Consider the following 13,385-nt stretch of genomic DNA (forward strand, 5'->3'; position numbering starts at 1 on the left):
ATATTTCTAACTGTGATGCCATTGCAAGGGCAAATGCTTGAATATCAGCCCTGCACACAACCAAAGCCTTTGCTCTCCTGTCAGCAATCCATTCACAGATGATGTCTTCCAGCTCAGGAAATAATGGTTGCTGACTTGATCCACACTTGCGCTTCTTAGCATTTCCCTCGTCCACCTGTTGACTGAGGTTATCGTACACTGTTCGCCATTGTCGGACCATTCGGAGATCCAACTTCTTCTCTTTGCAGAAAGCCGTAAGATTCTTGCCCCAGGAGTAATCCACGAGTCCTTTCTTGTACTTGACGGAATAGCTCTTTCTCATCTTGTCTGGGGGTCAAAATATTATTCCCTTTAAATCTACCATTAAATCAAGTGTTAATTGAAGACTTACGAGACAGGAGTGGCAACAAAAATGATAGTTAAGAATGATGGTCCACGCAAAAGCAGTGAAAAATTGCAGGCACCAAAATTCAGAAAACGTTTCTTTATTTCACACGAGTGCATTAAGTACATCCATTACAATACACGATGTATTGAATTATGAAGATTCATATTAGACACAAACACGTCCGTTTGTTATCAAGTGTGCACGTTATTCGTGAGTTGTGTCTATACTCTGATTTGTCATTCGGCAGTAAGTTTCGAGTTCATCTGTTTACATAGGCGTTTACCTCTCATCCAAAGGCGCCTTCTTGGGTATTTACAAATACTTAATTATAATTTATATTATCATTTATTTTAAGTATTAATGTCAATAATATTATTTATATTTAATTATATTTTAATATTATTTTATAATTCAATACGTCAGTCATGTGTTGCAACAGACATACTAAATGCGTCCGTTTGGCTGACGATCTTAACTGGGGCTTATTTTTGGGGTAGGGCTTATAATATAAGCATCCTGAAAAAAATCATGCTAGGGCTTATTTTCCAGGTAGGTCTTATTTTGGGGGAAACACGGGAAAACATGGGGACCTCAGGGTAGGTTTTCCAGACAAAACACAGGACTGCCAATTATGCTTGAATTTCAGATAAATAGCAACAATCAGATAAATAACGAGTATTTTTCTTGCATCTCTACGTCTACATGTTGCACGGGATAGTTACGCTAGTAAATCACTCGTTCTCTATGTAAAATTCAAATTTACCTGTGGTCCAGGTATTTTTATTTGCTAAACCTGGCAGCCCCTGTCCACCCAGGGGACATATCCCACCTGTTCACAAGGATCCCGATGGCCTCCCTTAATGTTTTTTTGTTGTGGTGAAATACACATAATAAAAATTGAGCATTTTAGCCACTTTTGAGTGTACAGTTCAGTTCTCAGCATTTTCTGAAAGAATGAAAGCCTCGCTTCCATTTCTTAGCAACGTAGCCACGCCCCTAGGCCGCAGGGCGTGGCGCGCCAGAGTCACATGCGCCGCCTTCCAGGCTTCCGTAGAGCAAGCCTGCCAGGGCCGGCGCGTGCGTACGTGCGTCTACACGCGTGCGCAGGCGGCGGCCAGCGTGCTCTGCGCGCGCGTCCCGCCCTTGCGACACGGCTCTGCGTGCGCGCGCCCAGCCAGCCCCTTGGAATCTTACCGCGCCGCGGGCTGTGGTTGGCGTCGGGCAAGGCAGCGACATGGCGACAACGCTGCTTGTAGTATTGGGGCTCGCGCTGCTGAGCGCTGACAGAGGCACCGAGGCGGGTGAGAACCGGGCGGGCGGGGGCCGTGGGTTCGCCCTCGGGGGTCCAGCCGGGCGGGGGTGGAGGTGAAGCCCCGTCCTCCTAGGGGAACCCGTGAGCTCCGGGAGAGACAGTGCCCGGGGTTTGGGGGCGCTCCGAGGACTCCCCGCCGAGGTGGTATGTGTGGGAAGCCCCGGCTTGGGGGCTCGGGGATCCGACCAGGGCGATACTGAAGTCCCAGATTTTCGGCGGCCTGGGGGAGGGCGGGGTCTGGGAGCTGTTGTGACCCCTGGTGAGGGCACCTGGGGAGGGAATCTGGAGGCGGCCCCCCCACCCTTCCCCCGCTGGGGAAGGCACGAAGCGGCTGGGTCTTGGATCGTCCCTTCGGACGGGGCCCAGGGTCCTGAGGAAGCAACTTGAGGGTGAGGTTCCCCGGTCTGGGTGTGCGGGGCAAGGGGCGAGAAGGGCCCTCCGGACTCCTTGGGGCGCTTAGCTCTTATCTGGAAAGCGGGCTGTTGTCCTCAAGTGGACGCTGGAAGCAAATGCACTTGAGCGTCCCTGAAGCTGGCGGCCGTCGAACTGGCAGGGGTTGTCATTCTTGCTGGGATTTAGGTCCCGAGTCTCCTGGGTGTGCATCTGCTCCTGGTGTTCACCCAAACTTTTAAACCCTTGTAGGGAGGCCGACATGGTCTATTGCCTTAGGTTTTGTCTGATTTCTGGGCACAGATGAAACTGGTCTAATCCACCAGCCTCCTTTTACAGGGGTGGAAACTGAGGCTCCGGATGGGAGGGGGATGTTCCAAGGTCACCGTGAGGTCGCCCTGGCCACCCAGTTCAGAGCAGGAAATGGAAAGGGTTGTTTATACAGACTCTCAAACAGCATTCAGTTTTCAGAGCTGTTATGAGGAGTGGGCAGTGTTTCCGGGGTGGGCAGATGTGGTTTGGAGAATGCTCCTGGGAAAATGGATTAAGGCGCAGTTTTCCAGGAGAAAGCCTGATAGAAGTTTTCTTCCCCTGTCGAGACTGTTTCTGGTTCTGGTTTAACAATTTAGTGACTGGCATGTAGGGAGCAAAGTGCAGACGTGAAAGTTCTGGGGCACTGAGCCCTGGAGGGGCTGCCTATTGTAGAAGCTTCACCAGGTTACTCCTGACCTACTTTAAGATCTCAGTTTGCCTCTTTCCTCTTCTTATAATCAAAACAGCCATTTATCGAATGCCTCTGGGCAACCTGTCTGCCCACCAGCGCTCTCTGGAAAGACTTAGGTAGGACCCTGTAGTCGAAGTGAATTCGGAAGATAAGCAGCTGGGGCCTCTGTGGCTGGAGACAGCCGGGGGGGGGGGGGGGTGAAGTGGTTTTCCTCTGCTGTGGAGCACAGCCCCCCAGTGTGCTCCTCGCCTCAGAGCCCCAGCCAGGAAGCCAGGAGGTTCTGTGCAGGTGCAGATTGGGGGCTATTCTTGCATGCTCCCCGCATGGGGTTCACTATGCCCTCTGACCCCCTGGGACTCCTGTCTGTTTTGTTTTCCTTTTTTACTTTTGACAGCTCCCCCTTTCCCAGGAACTCTTGAAAAGATCCAAAAGTCTTTCAGAGGATGTCACCACATGTTCCTTTTCTACCTAGGAGGAGTGACTTAGTGACAGTGTTTGCATATTCAGGCCAGGTCAGCACCCCAGGAATGCTTTGGGTGCTCTGCTGGGAGACCCTGGCTATCCCTAGGATTGCCCAGGGTCCTGTCATTCTGGCCAGCAGGTTGGGAGGGCATGGGCTTGCCATCTGGGTTCCAAAGGCTGATGACATGGCCTCTCTGAACTGCCTCCTGGTGGGATGGAGGGGAGGGTGGTGAAGTGAGGAGCCCACGGCTGGTACCCAGAAATGCTCTTGGCTCCTATCTGGGGCCTGCAGTGCTGCTATGGGTGGGAGGAGGGTGGGGACCTGCAGTCTCCTCCTGATAGCTCCTGGGCTGTTCACCACGAGGCCTGCCTGGCCATGCTCCCCAGCCTGGCTGCCGAGTGGGCACTGAGCAGGGGTGGCTGTTTTTAGATGAAGGTGACTTTACTTTAGAGTGCAGGTTACAGTCACAGGACCGGAATACAGTTTTCACTTTCCACTCCCTGTGGATTGGGGTTGCTCCCCACCATCTCCTAGGCCCTGGGTTTGGCCAGGGGTTGCCAAAAGACGTGCTTTTCAAACTTTCTCCAGCATGGACGTCCTCCCAAAAAGCCCTTTGAGACCTTTTTCCTAATGGTCCTGTCCCAGTATTGTTTTAATATCACAGATGTTAGCGTCACTTATACCACAGATGTCTCTGTGTGTGACCCCGAGTACGGTCACAACCACTAATGCCTAAGACACCCCACACACACACATTCACACACCCTTGGGAGTGACGTGGCCCTGTTGAGGGTACATAAGATAGGTGGCAGCATCGTGGCTAGCTCATGGGCTCCTTTGTGTGACCACTGTCATGTGGCCCAGGTGTGGCCTGGCTTGGTCCCCTGCTGTGTGTGGCCTTCAGGCCAGGGCAGAGGTGTGGGCCCGAGGGGCTTTAGGCTGGCTGTCAGGTCACCTCTGTTACCACACCAGAGGCAGATGCAGCTGGGACAAGATCTGACCCAGCTTTCTAGCGGCCCTGGGTGAGGAGATTAGAGCACTGCAGGGGCTGAGGCTCTAGGGTAGAGAGTAGGCCTGTCTAGCAGGAGGCCTGCCTGGGCCTTGCTTCCAGCCCTGACTCATTGCTCCCAGCTCTGCACATAGCTGGTGTTTTGCAATCTTGGGAAGTTTTGACTCCTGAGAAGTGTGGATTACTGGGAGGTGATTGTTTTGTGACAGTGGCACTGCCACAGAAGTTTTCAGCTTCCAGCTTCACACCTTTGTCTGGTTGTAACTGTTCCTGTCCTGAGTCCTGGGAATTGCTTTTGGGTCATCCCAGGTGGGGGGACATGAAGGTCCACCTGTCCCAGGGCCTTGGGGCCACCTCACCCCAAAACAGACAGCCTGAGGCCCCAGGGTCGTAGCCAGGGCCATGAGTGTGTGTGTGTCCATGTGTGCTCTGCGGGTACTTGTCTGTGTGCCCCTTCTGCCCACGCGCACACATGCCCTGGAGCAGGGGCGCCCCAGCCCCAGCTGCCTCCTTGCCTTTCCTGTCTGGCCTTGGTCGAGCTTTCTGCTTCATCCCCTGCATGCCTGGAGTTCTGACACATCGTGTCCTCTTTTAAAGAAAGAGCCAGCAGGTGACTGGCAGTGGGGCAGTGAGAACTAGCCTGCCCAGGAAGGGGCCCCCTCCTGGCTGTGCACGTGTCCTGTCCACGGGCTCGCCACCATCCCCCCAAATTAGACATGCAGCTGGGCAGCTGGGACTGCAGGCGTCAGTTTGCAGTGGCACGGTGGGGGCACTGTTAGCCACAGAGGACCACGTGCCGGGCCCTGGCTGTTGCCCTGGGACCTGGGGAGTGGCTGGGGCCACGCTGTTCTCTGCCTGAGGAGGAGACAGCGTATTATGCCCATGGATCATTCCAAAAAATAGCCCAGTTGTGAGGTCCCTTGGGTAAAGGGTTCCTGCTGCTCTTTCGGGTTTTGAGGGTTAGTTTTCTTTTTTGGGGGCGTGGGGCATAGTTGTCTTAGCGACTTCCCTGTCTGTGTGCGTGCTGTGTGTGGATGAGGGAGGCGGAGCGGAGTCTGCTCTCAGGGGGACCCTGGTGTGGCAGCCAGTGGACACAGGCCTTTCCTGTCCTTTACTTTTGGGTTGGGGTTTACATGAGCCACAGGTGTGCTCCCCGTGGAATCGGTTTACACTGGTGCTGAGGCCAGTCCCCTAAGATGACTGTCCAGACAGGGCTAACGACCTCTGATCATTCTGCCCAGTTTCACGTGTGTTGTTCTGCAGTTTCAGTTATGCTGTCAGAAATCACTATGACCGCAAGGAGGCGGGGGTCCCGATGGCCACCACCCTGCTGGGCTTCTTGTGATGGCTTTTCTCAGAGGAAGTTGTTCACATATAGTCTCGTATTCTGCTTTTTTCACTTAACATTGTGCCACCAACTAAAAGGAAGGGAAGCTTATTGCAAGCAGCCCTGGCTAGACCTCTTCACGGCCAATACTGTGGGCGCAGCCTTTAGAAGGGGCAACTCTGGGGCCCCAGGGAAACAGACACTTCTGAGTAAAGCTTAGCTGCTGTGCCGGGAGCCTTCCCAAAGGAGGCAGGTGGGGCAGTGGGGGCAGCCCCGTAGTGCCTGGCTGTGTCCCCACAACTCCTGCCCCAGCCCTGGGACAGGGCTGCAGTGTGGACACAGCTGGGCTCCCTCCCCTCACCGGTGACTTTCAGCCCATCGAGCACCTGCCCAGCTCCCTCCCGAATATGGAGGCTGGGGTCTGTCCCCACTCCCTTACCCCTGGAGAGGAGCCTTCCCCGCTGTCGCCCAGTCTCACGTGCTTCTCACCCTCTGGTTCTAGCTAATTTTTACATTTTGGCTTCTCAAGAGAACATCCTACAGTAACGGACATTTGCCTAATTGGAAATGAGTGCAGGGGACTTTGGCCGCTGAGAGTCCACCCTCAGTGTCCTAGGTAGGACATCAGATTGTCTTCTATACAGTGGATTTGTGGCAAGTGCAAGTGGGCTGTGGGAGTTCTTGACCTTCTGGGAAGAAGGTTCCTTCCAGGATAGAGGCAGCTGGAAGCCCCTGGTCCTGCCATCACCTATGCTGCCCTACCTGGGAGCCAAGCACACCTGTGTCCACCACGGGTGGCCTTGTTTTGGTGAAGGACAGAGAGAAGGTGCAAGACCATTCCGTGGAGGAGTGGTGGCCTGAGCAATGATAGATTTACTTTTTAAAAAGGAATTTCGGTTGGGGGAGGTGGGTTATCACTTTGTGAGGGGTGAAATGTCTAACTAGTGCATTGTTTTGTACACCTGAAACTAATTAAAAAAAAGGAATTCGGGTCAGTGCTGGGCCTGGGCCTGGGCATCAGAAGCCCGGGTGGGCATTGGCCTCTGTTCCGCCACCTGAGGCCAGTTAACGGCCTCCCCATGAAAACTCTGTGGGAAGTGTCCTGAGTGAATGAGCCAGTGCAAATTCCAGATTTGTTACCAGGGCTGTGGGCTTCTCTGCCAGGAAGACGCTGTGGCTGTGGAGGAGCCACGGGGGTGGGCTGGCGGCAGGTGGGCTCTGTCCTTCCCCACTCCCCTTGCTGATCTCCTGTCGTTTGGCCACCCAGATAGCAGGATCTCTACTTCCATAGTTGATGAGAACTCTACAACACGCCTCACCTGCACCTTGAATGACAGCAACGTCCCGATCCTTGGCCATCGATGGATGAAGGGGGACAAGGTGCTGCAAGAGGACACGGAGCCAGGCCTGACAACGCAGTATGAGTGCGTGAGGCCCATGGAGGTGCTCAGGCCAGGCCCTTTTTCCCCTCAGGTCCTAGCAGAAGAGGGTGGGGCCTGGTTTCTGGGAGTGGTTTTACCCTGGCCCCCACCCATCCTGCTCGCTCTGACATCTTTAGCTGCTGACACCTCTGGTCAGCGGGAACGAAGTCAGTGGGCTCGCTTGGGACAGGTGTTAGACCCAGAGTCTACTCAGACTCCTGGGTCGTGAGAAGCCCAGGAACCCCGGAGAGTCCAGTAGCTGCTGGACGTCACAGCTGGCTTCCAAGACCCTTCCTTGGGGAGCTGGCGGGCAGGGGTTACAACACAGCCCCAGGCTGGAGTCCCCATGTCCCTGGCACTCAAGGCCACACACTGAAGCCTTGTGCTAACTGGGGCTCTAACTGGAAAAACACCCCTCCTGTTTAGAGGATGCTGGGCACAAAGGCTCTTGATGCGGGCGCCACGGCAGGAGGCAGCCAAGCCCCACTGCCGTGCCTGCACCTCAGCCCTCCTCCTGCAGGGTCTTCTGACCATGACCACCCCGGCCCTGCTGTGGTCCCGCAGGGTCCCCTGCAGCTTGCAGTGGGTTGGCTCACAGCTGCGTCTGCTTGCAGGGTGGACATAGACAAGCGTGCAGGACAGTACTTCTGCGTGTTCCTCCCGGAGACTGTGGGCAGGGCCAGCGTGAACGTGGAGGGTGAGGTCTACGACCCCGGAGGGGATCGTCCACAGCTGGGCATCAGGAGCCCACACACTGGGGGAGGGTGGACTGCTCCAGGCCATGGACCTCAGGCTCCTGTGCTCTGCTCCCCACTAGGGCCCCCCAAGGTGACTGCTGTGAAGAAGTCGGAGCAAGCCACTGAGGGGGAGGAGGTCGTGCTGGTCTGCAAGTCGGAATCCTTCCCCCCGGTCAGCAACTGGGAGTGGTACAAAATTAGTGATGCCGGAGACCAGGTGAGGGCCCAGCCTACCTGGGGGGGACATGGGGCCTGGGCTTCGGTGCCCTACAAGGTCTGCCTGCCCCCAGGTTCTCACCAACAACTCCCAGGATAGGATATTCGTGGTGTCCACGGAGACGAAGACAGAGCTGCACATCCGGGACCTGGACCTGAAGGTGGACTCCGGCCAGTACATCTGCAATGGCACCAGTGCAGAGGGCAGTGAGCAGGCTGTCATCACACTGCGCGTGCGCAGCCACCTCGCCGCCCTCTGGCCCTTCCTGGGCATCGTGGCAGAGGTGCTCGTGCTGGTCACCATCATCTTCATCTATGAGAAGCGGCGGAAGCCGGATGAGGTCCTGGATGGTGAGTGGCCCAGTGACCTCTGTGCCTCAGCTGTGGGGGGGGCCTGGGGCCTGGCACCATCCAGGAGTGCAGGACAGGAGAAGGCACTTTGTGGTTGAGGGACAGCCCCTCGGCTGGGGGGCGGGGGAGTTCTGCCTGCCCGCATAGCCTTGTGGGTAACTCCTGTGAGTGGCTGCCCTCGGTTGCTTGGGGCCCCAGGGCTGTGCATGAGTGAACTGATTGCCTGGTGGAGCTGGGGAACTGGGGCTGCCCAGGCACGTGGGGGCTTGTTTGGGGGTACATGCCCAGGAGCGAGATTGGCTCCCCACATGTCCAGTCGTGGACACTGAGGGTGGGGCCCAGTAGGATAGGAGCCATCCTGATGCCTGTTCTTCTCTTGCACGTGGCTACGCGTCTGCATAGATGAGGACACCGGCTCCGCTCCCCTGTGAGTGCTGGCCTTGCTGGGGATTGGGGCCCTGGGCTGGGCTTGGAGGATTCTCTCTATCCCTGATGTTGGGGGGCGGGGACGACCTTAGTGGACAAGGGGCGGCTGCTTTGTCCTCTTAAGTGCTGAAAAGTTCCCCTCTTGTTTCCAGGAAGAGTAGTGGGCACCACGTGAACGACAAAGGCAAGAATGTCCGCCAGAGGAATGCCAGCTGAGCGGGCTCCCATGCCCGAGGTGAGGGCAGCTGTGGGCTGGGGTCTCCACCATGCCCTCCCTGCAGGTGGCGCATTTGTACTATTCCCAGGGCTGTCGTAGAGCAAACCCGCACTAGTGAGAGCACACCACACTGGATTCAGATCACACCTTCTCTCCTTTTTAAAAGAGAGGTGTTGTTTTTTGTTTTAAGAGCACCTCAGCTAGATGTGAGGTTCTGTGTGAGACTCCTGCTGGCCCCTGCCTGTCCCCTTACTGGCCCCACCACCCGTAACCTGGGCATTTAGCCTAGTCCATCACACTGGGGGGCAGTGGAAGGCAGACTGCATTTTTCCAAGCCTCCTGCCATGGCTCCAGCATCCTGCTCGTCTAAAGCCACTGCTGTTGTGTCACCGCAGGTCTGTGTGACATGGGACAATCCTGCCTGCATGGCTGCCCCTCAAGTATCCTCCCTCACTGCTCCAGCAGTCCCCGCACTGAGGGGTGGTCTGGTTGACCATCGCAGAGGGAGTTTCTGTGACGGCTTTTTTCCTGTCTGCCTATGGTGACTGCAGAATCGCCCTCGCCAGCGGGGCCTGAGGCTTCTTCCTGTCCACAGCATCCTGACTCCCACGGGGACCCCCACCCCACTTGCCTGCCCACCAATAAAGGCTGCCCCACCTTGTCCTCTTCCGGCTCATGTCTGTGCTGGGCCTGGGTCTTACCAGGAGAGCTTGGGGGCGGTCGGCTGGTGGGGCCAAGTGCCAGGTGGTGCTGAGGCTCCAAGTGATGTTGGGGTACGTGGTGGAGCGGGGCTGACACCTGGGCCTTGTTCCCAGGACCAAGGGTAAAGGTAGGGTGAGGGGGCAGTCACCAGCTGTTTCAGAGGGCCTGGACAACGCCCGGCCATCCTTCCCTCTGGTCACCACCAGAGGGTGCCACTGCACACCACTGAGTGGGACTTGGGCTGTGAAGCCGGTGGGCAGAGCCCCTGGTTTAGGCCTGGTCCTCTGTGCCCTGTAGCTGTACACACCTGGGCCCCTGAAACTTTTCAGTGGCCTGGAAGATACATATACCCACTTGTTCGTGCAGCAGCACTGATTGGACACCAGTGGTGTGCCTGGGGCTGGGGGTTGTTTGGGCAGGCCCCTGGTCCAGTGAGAACCAATCCTGTGATCAGGAGGTGACAACAAGGCTGGCACCTCACAGGCATGGCTGGGCCTTCTTGTCACAACGGGCACATGCGTGGGAATTTGCGTGCTTGGCGCTGGCTGGGCAGCTGCACTGGGTTACTCATCCAGACAGTGTGGGACAGCACCTGGTGTAGGGGTGACTTCGTAAAGCACAGGGCAGCAGATGGGGTGTACTGTGGACAGGCGAGCAGATAGCCCAAAGCACCCGACCCCAGGAAGGAATGCTGCTTGACCTGCATGGCTCACCGTCCAGTCTTTTTGCACATAAACCTGATTACAAAAGTGACCACTGGGCGGCAGCTTTGTCCATCCCCACTAAGGACTCATGTCCATCCATCCAGCAAGCATTGGATGCAGCCCTGTGCCATGGGGCACATTCTTGGTGACAGTCTGCTGAGACCTGCCTCAGTTTCCCCAGGGATGGGATGGAGAAGTTACAGCAGCTAAGTCTCAGGATTCATGAGATCTTTGGCATGTGCTTGGAGGGTTTAGGGGGGTCTCAGAGTTCTCAGCCCACCCAGGCAAAGGGACCGTTGGACAAACAAGGGCCCATCCTGGGACAGCTTGGAAATGCCCCACCTGTGTCTCTGGGGGCCCTTCCCCAAGCCCTGACATGGTGCCGTGACCCTAAGAGCACCTCTGCTTTACAGTGGGGGCACCCCAAGATTGCACAGTGGTTGGCAGTAAGAGGTTTGGGGACCTTGCCTGGAAGCAGAGGACAGAGCTGAACCAGAAAGGGCCAGAGGTGGGGGGCGCCCTCAGACTGGTATTCTCCCCATCCCTGCCCCATCAGGGGGTCCCTCCTTTGCCCCCTGAGTGAGCTCAGCAGGGGAAGGAAACCCAGGAGTCCTAGGTTAACACAGCATGTTGCAAATAGGCCTGGGGGAGGGACGCTGCCTAAGGTCACTGGCCACTTGGTGTCACCCTGCACAATGGCATTTGTGTGTGTGGCTCAGACATGAGACACAGCACCCCCTTCCTAAGCCAAAGGTAAATGTAGGGTCCCAGTCCTGTCACGCACACTGATCAAATTCAGTGTTTCTTAGGTCTTCAGTGGACTTTCCAAGCGGCTTTTGAAGCTTAAACTCTGGGCCCCCTCTCTGGCCCCCAAACTCTGAGGCCTGTTGGAGGTTCAGAGCCCTATGATGGTGAAGAAGGGGACAAACAGCATGGCAGAGGAGCTGGTTTCCTTTCAGTGGCAGTGGGGAGGCAGCAGTTTGAGGCAGCAGACCATTGTGAACTGACAGCATATTATACCTGTCCACACGTTTAGTCCCACGGCCATCTCTGGGTGTCCTATCTGCGCTCACCCCCTGGGTCCTCGGTATCTCTTCTCACACAAAGCAGGCACCATCCTGCTTCAAAGCCTTTGCATAGGCTGTGCTGTCTGCCTGACACTTCCCACAGATGTCCACAGGACACTGTCCCTCTCCAGGTCTTCACTCAGATGTCACCTCTGCAAAGCCTCTGGACATCATGCCTGTACCTTCCTCCACCCCCTTCTCTGGCTCTGAATGGTTGTGTAGCACTTACCACCTTCTAACGGACAAATATCTCCGAAACGTAATGTGTGTGGTGTTGGGTTATCTGTCTCTGCCTAGCTGTCAGCCTCACCAGGGTGGGGTGGCCTGTTAGGTTCACTTCTGATCAGGTGTTTAGTAAGTATTGTTGGAATGAATGGATGAGTGTATTCAGTGCAAAGAATACTCTGACCTGGCAAGTGGTGAGTGGGTGGGAGAGATGGGGGGCCCAGGGTAGAGCCTGTGGTTGAAGAGGAGTCCTCAGGACTTGGGGACAAGGACCCCAAGGCTCAGAGAGGGCCTGGGACCTCCTAGGTCCAAGCCAGGTCCCTGGGGAGTAGTTGCTGGTCTGTCTCACCGGCTGCCAGACATGGTAAGTCCTCAGGCTGGGCCATGGTCCACCTCCCCACTCTCAGCAGCGAGCCCCAGGGCTCTGGCAGCCTGCCCAGGCTGACATCTTCCCAGGGCGAGCATAAAAGGTCCCCCTTCAGCTGGAACACACATCTGCCTGGGACAGGCCACAGCCTGGCACTGCCAACTCTGCCCACCCAGCCTCTCTCTCACTGCCTTGGGACAGACAGTGGCCCCACCTACCCACCTATCAGGCTTCAGGTCTGGTCAGACACTGCAGAGGTGGCCCCTGGGAGGCTGGACCCACCTGGTGCCTGTGCAGAATCCCCTGGGTTTGGGGAAGCCTGACTGGCATGAAATGGACCAGCTCAGCTCACCCGTTGTCCAGATGGGCCGATCTTTCAATCACTGTTGAGCACCTGCTATGTGCAGGGACAAATCACATCCCTGCCCTTGTGGCCCTGACATCCTGGTGGGTGGAGGCTCCCAATATGACATCAGGCTGAAAGTGCCACGAAGGCTAGATGGTCCTAAGAGGCCAGGGCTCTTGCCTCCTAGGCCGGAGTGTTTCTCCCACTCTTCTGTCTCCTCCCTCTGTCACCATGTCTTTCCACCCCCTTCTTATGACACCTATGCCACTCTGGTTGGGGGGGAGTGTGTGTGTGTGGGGGGGAATAGGGGGCTAGGGGCAGAGTCCTGGGCCTAATGCTCCCACCTCACCCAACACCAACCTGGCTCTGGCCCCAGAAGCTGATCCTCAGGTGTCTTCTCAGAGCTAGGGGCTGGCTGGGGCAGAGAAATGGGGCAGCACTGTCAGGCTCCCATATGGGCATCAGGCTCCCATGTGGGCATCTTGTGGGAAGGGGTGGCCGGCTCTGGGACCCCTGTGACCCCAGACGCTTCCCCATTTTAAAGCCCAACCAGCCTTACAGAAGAACCCCAGCCCCCACTGTGGTTTAGGGCACTGTTTAAGTGTGGGGGTCGCCAGCACCCTTGGGTAGCTCTTCCTACTGACCTCAGTTTCCTCATATGCAGGAGGTGGGGGTGAGGGGACGATTGTGGGCCTGGAGACTGGTGGCATTGACCCCATTTTGCTCCACCCCACACAGTACATTCAATTCCCAAGGGGCTTTGCCCAGGACCCTCAAGTGAACATGCATGGGCTCCGTGGCTTTTAAAAACATTCTTTTATTATGGACATTTTCAAACCTACAGAAAGGAAAGAGGCTGGAACTGGAGCGGCCCCCGTTCTCTGAGCCCCACTGGCAGCGGTTAACGCGACCCCGGCGCTGTGGGCAGAGGCGAATCCGAGGCCCTCGCCAAGGTCGCAAGAGGCTCAGGCCCCGTGGCTGGGCTCGGTGACC

The 13,385-nt window shown here is 56.4% G+C and overlaps 1 protein-coding gene across 3 annotated transcripts; it reads left to right on the forward strand.

Annotated features, from left to right (window-relative positions):
• The first annotated feature begins 1,520 nt into the window (after positions 1–1,520).
• On the forward strand, positions 1,521–9,644 carry BSG (basigin (Ok blood group)). Of its 3 annotated transcripts, XM_074337360.1 has the most exons (9): positions 1,553–1,689; positions 6,116–6,229; positions 6,881–7,037; positions 7,649–7,731; positions 7,852–7,988; positions 8,062–8,338; positions 8,741–8,765; positions 8,917–8,999; positions 9,377–9,644. In XM_074337360.1, exons 3-8 carry the CDS (start codon positions 6,979–6,981, stop codon positions 8,978–8,980), a joined length of 645 nt encoding a protein of 214 aa, XP_074193461.1. In that variant the 5' UTR covers positions 1,553–1,689; positions 6,116–6,229; positions 6,881–6,978; the 3' UTR covers positions 8,981–8,999; positions 9,377–9,644. The 3 variants fall into 3 exon arrangements, with proteins under 3 accessions (XP_074193460.1, XP_019571605.1, XP_074193461.1); XM_074337359.1 differs by lacking the exon at positions 6,116–6,229 and having other exon boundaries at positions 1,521–1,689; positions 6,905–7,037; XM_019716046.2 differs by lacking the exon at positions 6,116–6,229 and having other exon boundaries at positions 1,524–1,689.
• Positions 9,645–13,385: the final 3,741 nt, after the last annotated feature.

Source organism: Rhinolophus sinicus, linkage group LG07 (assembly GCF_036562045.2).
Source record: "Rhinolophus sinicus isolate RSC01 linkage group LG07, ASM3656204v1, whole genome shotgun sequence".
NCBI lineage: Eukaryota > Metazoa > Chordata > Mammalia > Chiroptera > Rhinolophidae > Rhinolophus > Rhinolophus sinicus.

What these genes read in the sequence shown, in the direction of transcription:
- BSG (XM_019716046.2), top strand. Translation starts at nt 1,623, where the DNA reads ATGGCGACAACGCTGCTTGTAGTATTGGGGCTCGCGCTGCTGAGCGCT. An exon ending in GGCCTGACAACGCAGTATGA is followed by an intron (nt 7,038 to 7,648) that starts GTGCGTGAGGCC and finishes GTCTGCTTGCAG; the next exon opens with GGTGGACATAGACAAGCGTG. An exon ending in GACACCGGCTCCGCTCCCCT is followed by an intron (nt 8,766 to 8,916) that starts GTGAGTGCTGGC and finishes TCTTGTTTCCAG; the next exon opens with GAAGAGTAGTGGGCACCACG.